Source organism: Leopardus geoffroyi, chromosome D1 (assembly GCF_018350155.1).
Source record: "Leopardus geoffroyi isolate Oge1 chromosome D1, O.geoffroyi_Oge1_pat1.0, whole genome shotgun sequence".
NCBI classification, from domain to species: Eukaryota; Metazoa; Chordata; class Mammalia; order Carnivora; family Felidae; genus Leopardus; species Leopardus geoffroyi.
In genome coordinates, this window is record NC_059329.1 from 34,045,399 (window position 1) to 34,059,208 (window position 13,810).

Here is a 13,810-nt window from a genome sequence, read left to right on the forward strand (position 1 = left end):
TCTTTTCATGCCCTTCTGGCATATGTGTAGCATCATTAATCTGTACCTGAACTAATTTTGGGTTGTGGAGTTATTGATCTTACTCTCTGCAAGGAAACCACATAACAAGTTAGGGCTCAGTCATCTGCATAGAGAACAGAATTTTCTCTAAGGAAAACATTCCTCCAAAGGGATTTTCACCCATGGAAGCAATAGGTCTCCAAACCTTTAACTAAAATATAGAAGGTAGACATGTGAGAAAGGCACTGTTGAATTCCCCTGAGAGGTTTTTCTTAGCTTTATATCAGGAAAACAAGATATGTTGTTGTTTGGTCACAATGACCCCAGCCATGGAGATAAGCCAGGTCTAGGTTTGGAGGCAATCATATAGCATGGCATAAATTACAGATGTTTAAATTACATTTGTAAATCATGAAATCATATAAATAAATATAAATATAAATATAAATATAAATATAAAATTTCTTTTTCTCCTTTTCCCTTTTGTTATCTATAAGCCTTAGTGACAATCCCACCCACCCAGGTCTCAGCAAGCCCCCAAAACAATATGGAATTGAGGGACATGTGCTTCATCTCCATGTTTAGGCAAGTAGCTCTCAAATTATTTTAATAACAAATATTTTATTATTCACCCTTCATAATTCTTAAATTAACGGATACCTTCGTACATATATCTTTCTGATTAATGAAAGGACAAATCAAAGGGAAGTAATTTATTTATTTATTTATTTTTTTAATTTTTTTTTTTCAACGTTTATTTATTTTTGGGACAGAGAGAGACAGAGCATGAACGGGGGAGGGGCAGAGAGAGAGGGAGACACAGAATCGGAAACAGGCTCCAGGCTCCGAGCCATCAGCCCAGAGCCCGACGCGGGGCTCGAACTCACGGACCGCGAGATCGTGACCTGGCTGAAGTCGGACGCTTAACCGACTGCGCCACCCAGGCGCCCCCAAAGGGAAGTAATTTAACATAGACTAGTATTAATTTGCTATGTAAATTCTCAGGAACAATTATAATAAAAGATATAAGAAACTAATCAAAAGTTTGTTCATAAAATCCCCACAATTACAAACTGATCCAAGTATGGTATTGGTGGCTCAAATATTCTGAGTGGCATTATCGTTAGGTGGTATGATTTTTGAAATGGTCAACAACTCCTGGAAAAACTCTTAACAAACTTAAATATAATCTTCATGTAATTTATATGATTTTGCATTGGCATGCCCATTATATTTCAAAAAGATTTTGTATGTAATATAATACAAAGTTGGGGTCTTGTCATAGAAAATTCTAAAGAGAATTTTAATAATTTCTCATGTGAATGCCTGGAAGGACATTTAAGATCCCTGTGCATTATAATTATAGGTGATTTAACATTCCTGGTCTCCACTCTCTAACTTGAAGTGATGTCATTGAATTACTGAGACAACCCAAACTACCTCACTTCTTCCTACATCTGGGAAGTAGTCACCTCTTCTTAGAATCATTAGACAGGAGAAAATAAACATGAAACCACGGATGCCTAAAATTAACATGGTATTGGCCGTAATCTTCCATGAGAGATGTCTGAGTAGGAAGATAAAGCTCTACTGTGAAATGAGGAGTCTGTTACCCATTTGCCTTCCTCCCAGTGGAGTTTCTTAAAGCACTGGCATGTTATTTCTTTATGGACACAATGGTTTCCCTTGTAGAGTCCTGTCCTAGGATCAAGCTGGTATCCCATTCTAACTCCTTGTGAAATTCCTGTCACTTATCAATAGGCCACCCACATACTAACGTTTTTCCTGCCAAGATGGTTTAAGTGTCACCTCATCTGAAAGTCCTACAGCTAGTTTCCCTAGGGAAGCCATGCTTCTTGGTGTTGGGTCATTCTGTTTCCAGTTGTTTCCTGGATCATGACCAGACACTTAAACTTATTTTTTATACTGTAATCCTCTCTTAAACAATTGTTCTATGTCTATTTTTTTTCAAAGATTAGGTCCAATGTCAGATCTCAACACTTTCTATCTGCTGATAGCTCTAATTTATGGCTTTGTCTAGTTTATTCATGTAATGTGACGTAAGTATCTCAGTAATATCATCTAGAAGAAATATCAGCCTATAATGTCAAACACAATTACAAAAAAATGCACTTTTAATATCATAATATATTTTATATGATATTCCCCAGAAATTTTAAATTGTTTTATTATAAATTACACTTTATGATGACATTCATAATTACAAATGTGAGAAAAAATTTTCACACCATGTGAACATCTAAAATGAATTCTTGAAAAAATATCCAAAACTTCCTTTAAGTTTCTTTTCAACTTAAAATTGTTTCTTTATAAAAGTTAAACAAGTGTAAACTGTCTTTATAAAACTTTCAAGGATTCCTAAGAATTGAAGAGCATTATTTATTAAAAAGCATTGTGATGAATGTTTCATGGGTAAGTGACATTATGCTGTGCACATAATATAAATTGAGAGTCTAATAGATTTTTTTGTCATTTTCTAATGTAGCTATAAAAGGAAGGTCAGATGATTCAGAGATGCTATCACTTATGAGAATGTTCAAAGTGTACCAGCTCCATACAACCTTCAGAAGATGCCAAACTACTATGCTACCATGTCAACAGAAGGAGGACATTGCTTTTGCCTCTTCAATTGTAGTGCAGAATACAAAGTTTAGGTAAACAATATTCAGTCAAATGTTCTATCATGGTATATAAATTCACCCTTAATTCAGATTTAAGTTTCCTCAAGTAGATACCTCTTTATTCAACAATATTTGTTAAGCTCCTAGTAAGCTGGCACTACTCTAAGTGACGAAAGCAGATAAAGAATAGTATATGAGATGCTTTTTGCACAAATGACATACAGTTAAATTGGAGAGTATAGTATACTAATGTAAAACAATAAGCAGCTCTAAAAATTAACAATAAAATAAAGTCACAAAGTTTCAATGAATGGTCATAAAATTCTAAGGCGTTTATTAGGATATATTTGTTTTCAAAGCAAGAGAAACTGGAGTGATCTGATTTTTTACATAGGAGTATATCACCCAAGTGAAATACCATTTCCCCTCCTAGAGGGAATTCTTATTCTTATAAAAGATCATCTAAATTTTGTATTTGAACCTCCAAAACAATTTATCAGCAAAGGTTGTTTTGAAGAAACAACAGAAAATTATTAACACAGAGATTGCTTTGAGTTATGATGCCATTGCACATGTGCCAAATCAAATATGGAAATAAGCCATGTCAACAATGAAATTCAGCCCAAGGTACAGAGGATATGAGGCAACAAATTTGGTAAGGTGTGGGAATCTTCCACATGTCAGCAGCTACTTGTTGAAACTCCAAAGGCTGGGTAGACTCAGAGTGTTATGTAAATTACAAGTTGTGTTTATCATTGAGGAAATGTAAAAAATGCATAATTATATGCTTAATCATAGTAAAAATATAATCTGCTTCAATGATTGTAACTTTTCCATCTGATATAGCATTTGTAGTCTCTGAAACTCAGGAATGGACTTCCCTAGTAAAAATCTGAGCTTTCGTGTCAGCATTACTCCTAATCCAGACCTGCCTCTGTTCAAGGAAGATAAAACATTTATGTATGTATGTATGTATTTATTTATTTATTTATTTATTTATTTATTTATTTATTTTTAAATGTTTGTTTATTTTTGACACCGATTTTAAGCTAACCATCTTGTCACAAATAAAAGAATGAAATGCTCTCTACACTTGTTTACTCCTACTAACACCACCACCACAACAAGAAGAAATGAAGTCAAAGACCAGTTTGTTGGCTATTCATTTATAAACGGAGAAGGTAATGTTAGCAGTAGTTAACAATCCTTGTCCATATCACAAAATCCAAAATTTGTGCATATTCTGCAGGTGTTTAAGGTGCTGACTCATAAGGGCTTTCAATTAACCTATATTACCATGAGAATTTCCAATTTAAACCTTAGTCAACTTTTTAAATCGATTAAGTGACACATTCAAACAACTACTTTAGAGTAATTATTAACATCTTCGTGTCTTTTAAAACTAGATACTGCCTCTTCTTGGGTGGAACATTTGCAGTGATAAAATTTGAAGTGATTATAATTATTACCCAAAATAATAATATCAAATTGAAAGCAAAATACTTTCTGAGGACTTCTCTGCTTGACTCCAGTGAGCAACATTCTCCCTTCAAAGTACTGCTCCATTTCTCTTTTTTGCTTCATGATTTTAGCTCAAATATTTTTCTTCATTAACTATCTCTACTTCCTGACTGAATCAAGTATTTAGTGACTGACTATTCTGTTTTTCTTGAAGTCTTCTTTCTTTTGCACTGGCTTTCTCCTGCTGCTGGATGTTGACTACTACATTGTGAGCTACCCTGTGGAAAGTTTCACTGAGAATGGCTTCTGGCCAACAGTCCATGAATAATTAAAGCCCTCAGTCCAACAATTATCAGGAGCTGAATCCTACCAACAACATATAAGTGAGCTTACAAGTGGATCCATACCCATTTTAGTGTAGGCATGAAATAGCAGTCCCAGTTTGTGAAAGACACAGGATCCATTTGAACCACATCAGTGAGTTCCTGATTCACAGAAACTGTGAGATAATAAACAATAACCTTTGTTCATTCTGTTAGTATCCTCACCATACTTCTACATTTTCTACAGAGGATTCTTCTTACAATATCATAATTTTAGGGTTGTTTTCCTAACATCCATCTATTTTAATTTTCTGTGTTATCTTTTGATCATCTCAACAGGTTGGTATTCTTCTCTAGACAAGCTAATCCCTATAGCCCATCAAACTTTGTTTATCCAGTTCCTGATTATGCATTCTCCTTCAGAATGGAAGTTAGATAGAAGCCAGAGTCTTTTGTAACCAAATGTTGGAAGTCATATTCCATTCCTTTTCCACAATCTATTCTGTAGTAACGGGCTACTAGCTTTGGCCCACTACTGAAGAGAAAGAATTACACTGTAAATATCAGGAGATGGGAATCGTTGTGAGTCAGTTTAGATTTTACCTACCACATGCTTAATTATATTAGTTTCATATTTTTTTTATTTTAAGAAATAAAGTATCACACACTTGAGGTCATCTACCTTCCCAATTCTGGTATCATTTCTCTGCTCTCATTCTCCCTTCATCCTTAGAGGTCAGTGTTATAGTCAGCTTGATCCCTCAAGTTCATGTTTTTAAAATTGTACCGCATATATACCCATATATAATATCCATTGTTTTCATTTTTAAGTTCTTATATATATATATATATATTATATGTAGTACTCTGTAACTTTGCTTTTCACTAAACATTGTATTTTGAGATATATCCATTTTGTTTGTCAAATTATATACATGTATATAGTTTATTTATATATACTTATACACTATATTTATTTATACATATTTATTCACCTTAACCATTTTTCAATAAATGAAAAATTACAATTTATGTATCCATTTCCTTTCTGATAAATATGGGTTGTCTCCAATGTTTTGTTATTAAACATATAGTGCAATGAATATACTTTTATGTTTCTTTGTGTATGTGTGGGAGAGTTCTCCAGGTTTTATATACAAAAGTAGAATTTCCCAAATTTCTTTGCAAATGAGATTTTTACATTTTTCAGAAAAATCTTAGCTCTATCTTGGGGTACTTCTGGGCTTACCTCTGAGCAGGAGTGGTATGACTTTCTATTCAGGCTCTATTAGTTTTCTCATTTTTCACAAAAGCACGTCAACCCCGGCTTTATTCTCTATTAAGGCTAAAGGCAATTACCTGACAAAAGCCATATGTCAGGGTCTTATCAGAGAGAACAAACTCAAAGTCACATCTAGCCAAGATCTATCAAATTCTAGGATGAGAAAACAATAGTTATGGAAGATTACTTGGAAAATACTCAGACTCTCCATTCTTTCTGATTCTCTAAATATGAATTAAACTACAGCAGCAAAGGACTTAAATTATATGGCACTAGTCCACAAACTGGAGACTTGCTAATGAAAACATGGTCTACCAAGTAGCATCATCAACATCACATTGGAACTTTTTATAAATGCAGATTATCTGGCCTTACTCCTGGTCTACTGAGAGTATCTATTTTAACAAGGTTCCCAAGTGATTGTATGCATATTAAAGACAAGAAGTACAATTTTAGATAATTATTTCTCATTTTGTGGTTGATTTTTGGGCTAAGTATACCTTTATTAAATCTGATAAAAATTCTTATGTACACAATAAGAATAATGTTCAGATCACTGGCTACTACATCAAATAAGAAACTCTTAATGAGGACCCTCCAAAAAAATTTGTCTGGTCTTAGTGTCAGATATAGTGGTGCTTCTACTGAATGACTATTTCACTGTATTCTTTGGAACACTGGAAAATATGTAACTGGCCAGAGTTTATTTTTCCTTGACTGCTAATTACCCAAAATAGGGACTAGCCTATAGCAGGTATGTAGGCGCTTACAGTAGACACTTTGAATTAGTATCAAGCCTGGCTCTATTTTAGCTCCTATTTTTGTTGTTTCATTATTTTCATGTGTTTTAACCCATATTTACTACCTGTATTGTATTTATCATTGTGAGCTATATTAATTTACTCTTGGAACAAGAGAAAAAGGAGTAGAACACTAGTTGGTACCAAATTATACCAAAAACAAGAGACTCCTATAGTTCTGACTACTGAATAGATTCTACTTTGTTGTTGTCTCATGAAATAATGATGCCTCAGGAACACAAATCCAAAACATCTCTGCCTAATGACTGTGATATTGGAATTAATATAGTGGGAAGTTTTTTAAGACTTTATTATTTTAATTATTTTTTTTAGTAATCTCTACACCTAAAGTGTGTCTTAAACTCTTGACCCCAAGATCAATGGTCACATGTTCTTCTGACTGAACCAACCAGGCACCTTAACACTTATTTTTTTAAAAGCAATTTCAGATTTACAAAAATATTAAGAGGAAGGCCCATAAAACCTTCACCCCTGCACATGCAGATCTTCCCCTATTAGTGACATCATTGCCAGAATGGTACCACTTCTTTTTTTTTAACCAAAGATAAACATAAATTGATATATCATGATCCCTCAAAATCTATCATTTACATTAGGATCCACTCTTGTATATTATGGGGGTTTAGACAAATGTTTAATGATTTATATACATCATTATGATAGTCTGAGTATTTTCATGGCCCTATAAATCCTTTGTCTATGCCTACTCATCTCTTCTCCAAACACCATCACTGGCAACCACTAATCTTTTTGCTCACTCCATCTTTTTTTTTTTTTTTCTCAGAATGTTATATAGTTGGAATCATATAATATATGACTTTTCAGATTGGATTCTTTCACTTGGTAATACACATTTAAGGTTTCTCCATGTCTTCTCATGGCTTAATCACTCATTTCTTTTTAGTGCTGAGTCTGGATGTATCACACTTTATCCTTTCGCCTTCTGAAGGACATTTTGGTTGTGTCCAAGATTTGGCATTTGTGAATAAGTCTGCTCTAAATATCCATGTGCAAGTTTTTATGTAGACATAAATTTTCAATTCCTTTAGATAAATACCAAGAAGTGCAATTGTTAGATCTTATGGGAAGAATATGTTTAGTTTTGTAAGAAACCATCAAACTGTCTTCCAAGTGGCTGTATAATTTTGTATTCCCACCAGCAATTGATGAACATTCCTATTCCTCCACATTATCATGAGCATTTTGCGTTTTCAATGTTCTTGATTGTGGCCATTCTCATAGGTATGTATGTGCTGGTATCTTATGGTTGTTTCAATTTTCATTTCCCTGATAACAAGTGATGTGGTCCATCTTTTCATATGATTATTTGCCATTTGTGTTATCTTCTTTGGTGAAGTGTCTGTTAAGGTCTTTGGCCCATTTTAAAAATTAGGTTGTTTGTTATCTTATGTTGAGTTTTAAGGGTTCTTTGTATATTTTTGTTAACAGTCATTTTTCAAATATGTCTTTTGCAAATATTTTCCCCCAATCTGTGGCTTCTCTTCTAATTCTTTTGATACTGTCATTCACAGAGCATATTATGGGAATTTTAAAATTATACCAGAAATAAGTAATTTGAAAAATAAAACATGATCAAGGAGCTAACATTATACTTAAATAAAATTTAATGCCAACTCTATGAGATGATGCTCACATGGCAACAACTGGTATGAACAGTGTTTATACCAGTTTTCCTGGTATAAACATGTTTTCCTGTGCTTGGCATCACAACCTAATATGATATTTCTAGAATATTTCCAATAATTTAGTTCTTGCAAAATGTTTCTTTGCATGTTTAGCCCTTCATCAATCATAACTGAACTGTAGTCCAAAGTGTATTGGACTTAAAATCTGGATATACGTAAATGAAAATTGCCTACTTATGGGGTACCATGGTGGCTCAGTCGGTTGAGCATCTAACTTTGGCTCAGGTCATGATCTCACGGTTCATGGGTTTGAGCCCTGCATCAGGGCTGTGCTGACAGCTCAGAGCCTGGATCCTACTTTGGATTCTGTGTCTTCCTTTCTTTCTGCTCTTCCCCGCTAACACTCTGTCTTTCTCTCTCAAATATAAACATTAATTTTTTTTAATGTCTACTTATTAGCAATTTGATTTTATCAAAGATACTTATCTGTTCTGATTTTCCACTTACATAGAAGAGTAATGATATCCACTTCAAATATTTATTGAGGGGATTATTGAGATAAGCCATACAAAACAGTCTGGCACAGAGCCTGCTAATACTTGGTTTTTAGTGTTTATCTCTGACTGCTAATTCCTTATATTATTTTGTTGATATATTTAAAAACAATGGAGTTAGAGAATATCTAGCAAATCTTGTTCAAACATAATGTTAATAGCTACTCAGAAGTCCTTACTTTAACTGATGTATTAATGTTGGAAATTTGCATCATTTATTTTCCACTCAGAAATAATGCTAAATATACTCTTTCTCCAGGATCTGGCACCCATTCCTTTGAAATGTAATTATCAAGATAGAGAAGGATAAGAGATTCACTTTAATAAGCACCAATTAATAAACTCACACGGCGAAAGGAGAGCAGAATATGCCACCTGAAAGTATGCCATTTTGGCATATTGATTATTTTGAATTAAAGTTTAAGAAACAGCTGGGGCAAGAAGGACACTCCAGTCCTCCTTCATCGTCCTGGAGGCAGGAAACCAACCTGCCATGTAAAATGGTAGGAGAGTACAAGGCATCTTTACCACCAGAAATAGGTAATATAGGGCCAAGAAGACTATATAAACAAATTTTGTTACTTGTTCACTAATATATTACCTCAAGTCAAAACCTCTTTATCCTGCTAATTCTTTACAAATTTATTGATTCTTTGTCTAAAAGGTATAATAGCTGCCTGCTTTTAATTTTGAAATTAGTTTTTTTTCCCTGTTAATATCTTTTATGTCAAATTAATTATTAGGCCAGCCAAAGACTGGAAAGAAAAATTTTTCCACACATACATTTTCTAATCACATTGGCCAACCTCTCCATTAACATCCTCCACTTTTCCAGATCTTAAACACTCTGCCACTTTCTGTTTTGGGGGTATTGACTTTTCACTTCTCTCCCCTATTATAATAGTCTTGACCCCAATGACAATAGTCTTGAAAAAAGTGTTCCTTGCATGTTTAACTCCAAAAGGTGCAGTTTTCTTTGATACTTACCATCTTGTTTGAAGGCATCTGAGGAATGATAAAGATTGATGGGGGAATAATAATGTTGAGCTGTCCCTCGCCAGCTTGGTGAAGAAACACTCAGTGTTCCTAATGAAGGATTGTTATATCGTGGTCTAGTCTTTGAACCAAAGAGAGATGAAGATGAACTCTTTTTAATTCTTAGCAAAGCAGCATATGAAGTAGGGAAATTAGGAAGAGCTCCAGAATATTCTGTAAAAGAAAAACAATAGTAAAAAGTGAATTATGAGGAGAGTTTTATTTTTTTCCTGTGAATTTTTTTTCTAAAGACATTGTGAACAACTTCCTTTGGAGCTGCAACCAAATGCAAACTACAGAGAGTGATAATAAAATAAAATAAAATGTTACTTTTATATTTTAAAGTATTTTCTGGAAATTTCTGCTAGTTACAGTTATTCTGCTAGTAAAGTCAGTTCTCTCACTTACTTGCCAAGAATCAAAGAGTATCTGGATCAATTACCTGATTTTCCCTACAAAGATGACCTCTTGGCATTGGACTCCAGCTGCCTCCTCTTCATTGTTCTTGTGTTCTTTGCCTTATTCATCATTTTTAAGGCATATCTAATCAACTGTGTTTGGAACTGCTATAAATACATCAACAACAGGAACATGCCAGAGATTGCTGTGTACCCTGCCTTCGAAGCACCTCCACAGGATGTTTTGCCAACCAATGAAATGGCAGTGAAGATGCCTGAGAAAGAGCCACTGCCTCCTTACATACCTGCCTGAAGAAGTCCTGCCTTTGTCAATAAACCCTATACCAGCTTTTTGTCTTGTTTATTTTACAGAATGCTGCAATACAGGGCTTTTCAAACTTGTTTGATATAAAATACACTTTCCTTTGTTTAAGCATTTATTTTCAAACACTAACAAGCTTTTTTTTGACATCTATTCAAAGTCCGTTTTTTTTTTTTTATCATTACGTCTATTACATTTTAATAGTGTTTTTGAAGACAATCTAGGTTAAGCAATAGCAAAGTGCCATTGTTTGCCTTGAATCGGGGGCGGAATGGTGGTGTTCTCTACACATTTTCTTGTGTAACTTTGCACTTTCTTTATATAATAGTTTGCATTTTGGTTATTTGCTGCCCTGGATACTTTCAGGAAGAATGACTAAAATATTCAGGGTGAGTAAGTTGGGTATAAGATCTGAAGTTTTAGCTATGAAAACAGGAAAAATCTATACCATTTTAACTTGACTGTGGAAGATGATGGTTGCACGTTTCTAATTTGTATGTGTTTCCATCTTTGTGATAAGATGCTTTAATAAATCTCTTAAATATTAAAAAAAAAAGGAAGAGAGAAAGAAAGAAAAAAGGCAAAGAAGAAAAGGAAAGAGAGAGAACAAAGGAATGGAATGGAAAGGAGGAAGGAAGAAGAAAAAAGGAAAAAAGGAAGAAAGACATCCAAAAATTCAAGTCTTTATTTCCTTTGTCAGGAATGTTTGGGAATTAACTTTTTTTTGTCTTAATGTTAAGGTATCCATTCACATACATTAGATCAGTTCCTTATTTATTATTTAAAAAATAAGGAAAAGGGAAAAACACACATTTTAAATTACATTCTATGAATATAGATTGAATCTTCATGACCTAAAATTTATCACTTAGTAGGAAAAAATGCATCTAGTACAGCATATATTTTGATAAGGCTGTAAGTTATGCTCCATGTTCTTGAAAACAGTCAAGTTCACCATGGAAAATAAACAATTTTGGATAAAATTTGTTTTGTAGACTTTGTTATATAATCCATATAATAATATTAATTATTAAGTGAGGGCTCTGTTATGAAATTCCTACTTTCATTGATTATTGATAAATGTATTGACCATATTTTACTTTAATTCCCAAGGTTTTTCAATAGAAAATGTATAGATAGTGGTTGAAGTAGAATAGACTAACACTTTTATGTCTGTAGGAGAGATTCAGGTTAGTGTTTAAAAACAAACTAATTATGATGAATTCTAAAAAACAACTAGGAACTGGAATTGTTTTCTATGGCAAATATCAATTGAATTTGACAATTTCTTGATCTTGGAAATATTTTTAAAAATCACAGTTTTGTTCAGACTATCTGATATTTGAACTTAATGGATGTTACCTTAATTTGACAAAAAATAATTTATCTCTGTGAGTAAGCTTTCTCATAATGAAAATTATTTAGAATCATTATACTGCCTCATAGAGATATTTCTAAATGCAAGAAGCATTTCTGTGAATTGAGAATAACACTTGAGTAGGTGTTAAGCATCAAATTAAGTATAACATTTTCTGTTTTGTGAAATCATAAATATGATTTTTCTGAAACTCAAAAAAATATATTTTTAGATGTTCTCTACATTTAAATTTTTTTTTCAACGTTTATTTATTTATTTTTGGGACAGAGAGAGACAGAGCATGAACGGAGGAGGGGCAGAGAGAGAGGGAGACACAGAATCCGAAACAGGCTCCAGGTTCTGAGCCATCAGCCCAGAGCCCGACGCGGGGCTCGAACTCACAGACTGCGAAATCGTAACCTGGCTGAGGTCGGACGCTTAACCGACTGCGCCACCCAGGCGCCCCTAGATGTTCTCTACATTTAAATTGAGTATGATATGTATAATCAAAGCCTATCAGGAGCTGTTAAGAGATTCATGCCCTTTAGTCCTTGTGTTCAACTTACAAGTATGGTGAAGGTGGATCAATTTTAAGTGAAAATAGCTAACCTCTCTTTGGCAAACTATATGAGAATAGATTATGAGTAGACATAAAAATCTCCTTTAAAACCTGGAATTAAACGCAAGTTTTGGCAGCTAGAGGTGGAAGGTAATGAAAAGAGCATGAGTTTTCCTTTAGAGGTACTTTGTAATTGTGGTCTCTGAACTTATTTGTTTCTTAGTGCAGTCTGTTGCTTTGTGTTTTAGCTGCCTACCTTGCTTTTGTGTGTGTGTGTGTGTGTGTGTGTGTGTGTATGAAGTGTACCATGCTAGTATCAAAAATTAAAATGGAGTGTGAGAATGTGGCTTATAGTTTTTAAAGCTAGAGAAGGATAATCAGTGAAACTAGAAGGGCCACAGTGAGGTTCAAAAGCCAGGATCATCACTGTGGATATGAAATATATATATATACACATATATATATATTTGTGTATATATATATGTATATGTATATATATGTATGTATATATATGTATATATATATATGTATGTATATATATATGTATGTATATATATGTATGTATATGTATGTATATATATATGTATGTATATATATGTATGTATATATATGTATATATATGTGTGTATGTATATATATATATGTGTATATATATATATGTATATGTATATATATATTCCCTACCGTATAAATAGATGTTATATATAAAATATAATTAATATAATATATATTAACAAAATACATACTGGCTAAAGGCATCAGTAATTGTCTTATTCCACCCCACATAAATAGAGATGAACCAAATGCTAATGTGGCTGTGTGCTCCACACCAGGGCTTTGTTTGTCATGTAATTAGTTGCATCTGTTACAGTGGAGATTCCTTTTTCATCAAAGTGAACCCAGAACTTTTGCAAGAAATTTGAAAATTTATTTATTAATTCATGTATTCAGCAAACATGCAATGAGAACTCGGTAGGGGCTAAATGCTAGGGATACAAAGGTGAAGAAGGTACTGCACTCGGCTTAAAGGAACTTATGATATAGTGATGAAGAAAGGCAACTATACATGAACTTTATTCCAACGTGATATAAAAGTAAATTCAAGGATTTAGGGGATCCTCTCATCCTGTCTATGGTCCATCAGAAAATGTTTTCCAGATGAATTCTATCTAATCTGAGTCCTGAAAAACAATTGGTGACTAGTTCAGCAAAGCTCTGAGTAGGGAAGGAAAGATGTTCTGGCAAAGGGAAGAAAGTACATGAATATCTGGAAAGGAAAGGCAATAGGGTGTGATGGTAGATTAAGTAATCAGGATCTCAGTGTGTGAGGGAGAGAGGTGGGAGGAGAAATACAGCTGAATAGGTAAACTGGAATTAATGATGAAAGGCCTAGGATGCCATGCTAAAATG

General features: G+C 33.6%; 1 protein-coding gene across 2 annotated transcripts in view; it reads right to left on the bottom strand.

Moving 5' to 3' along the window:
- The window catches only part of CNTN5 (contactin 5), a 1,378,474-nt gene that overhangs the window by 527,304 nt on the left and 837,360 nt on the right, over window positions 1-13,810 (bottom strand). For both annotated transcript variants that reach the window (XM_045483542.1, XM_045483543.1), the window contains one exon: window positions 9,717-9,938. In XM_045483542.1, the coding sequence (XP_045339498.1) occupies window positions 9,717-9,938 (222 nt within the window). The remainder of the gene's footprint in view (window positions 1-9,716; window positions 9,939-13,810) is intronic.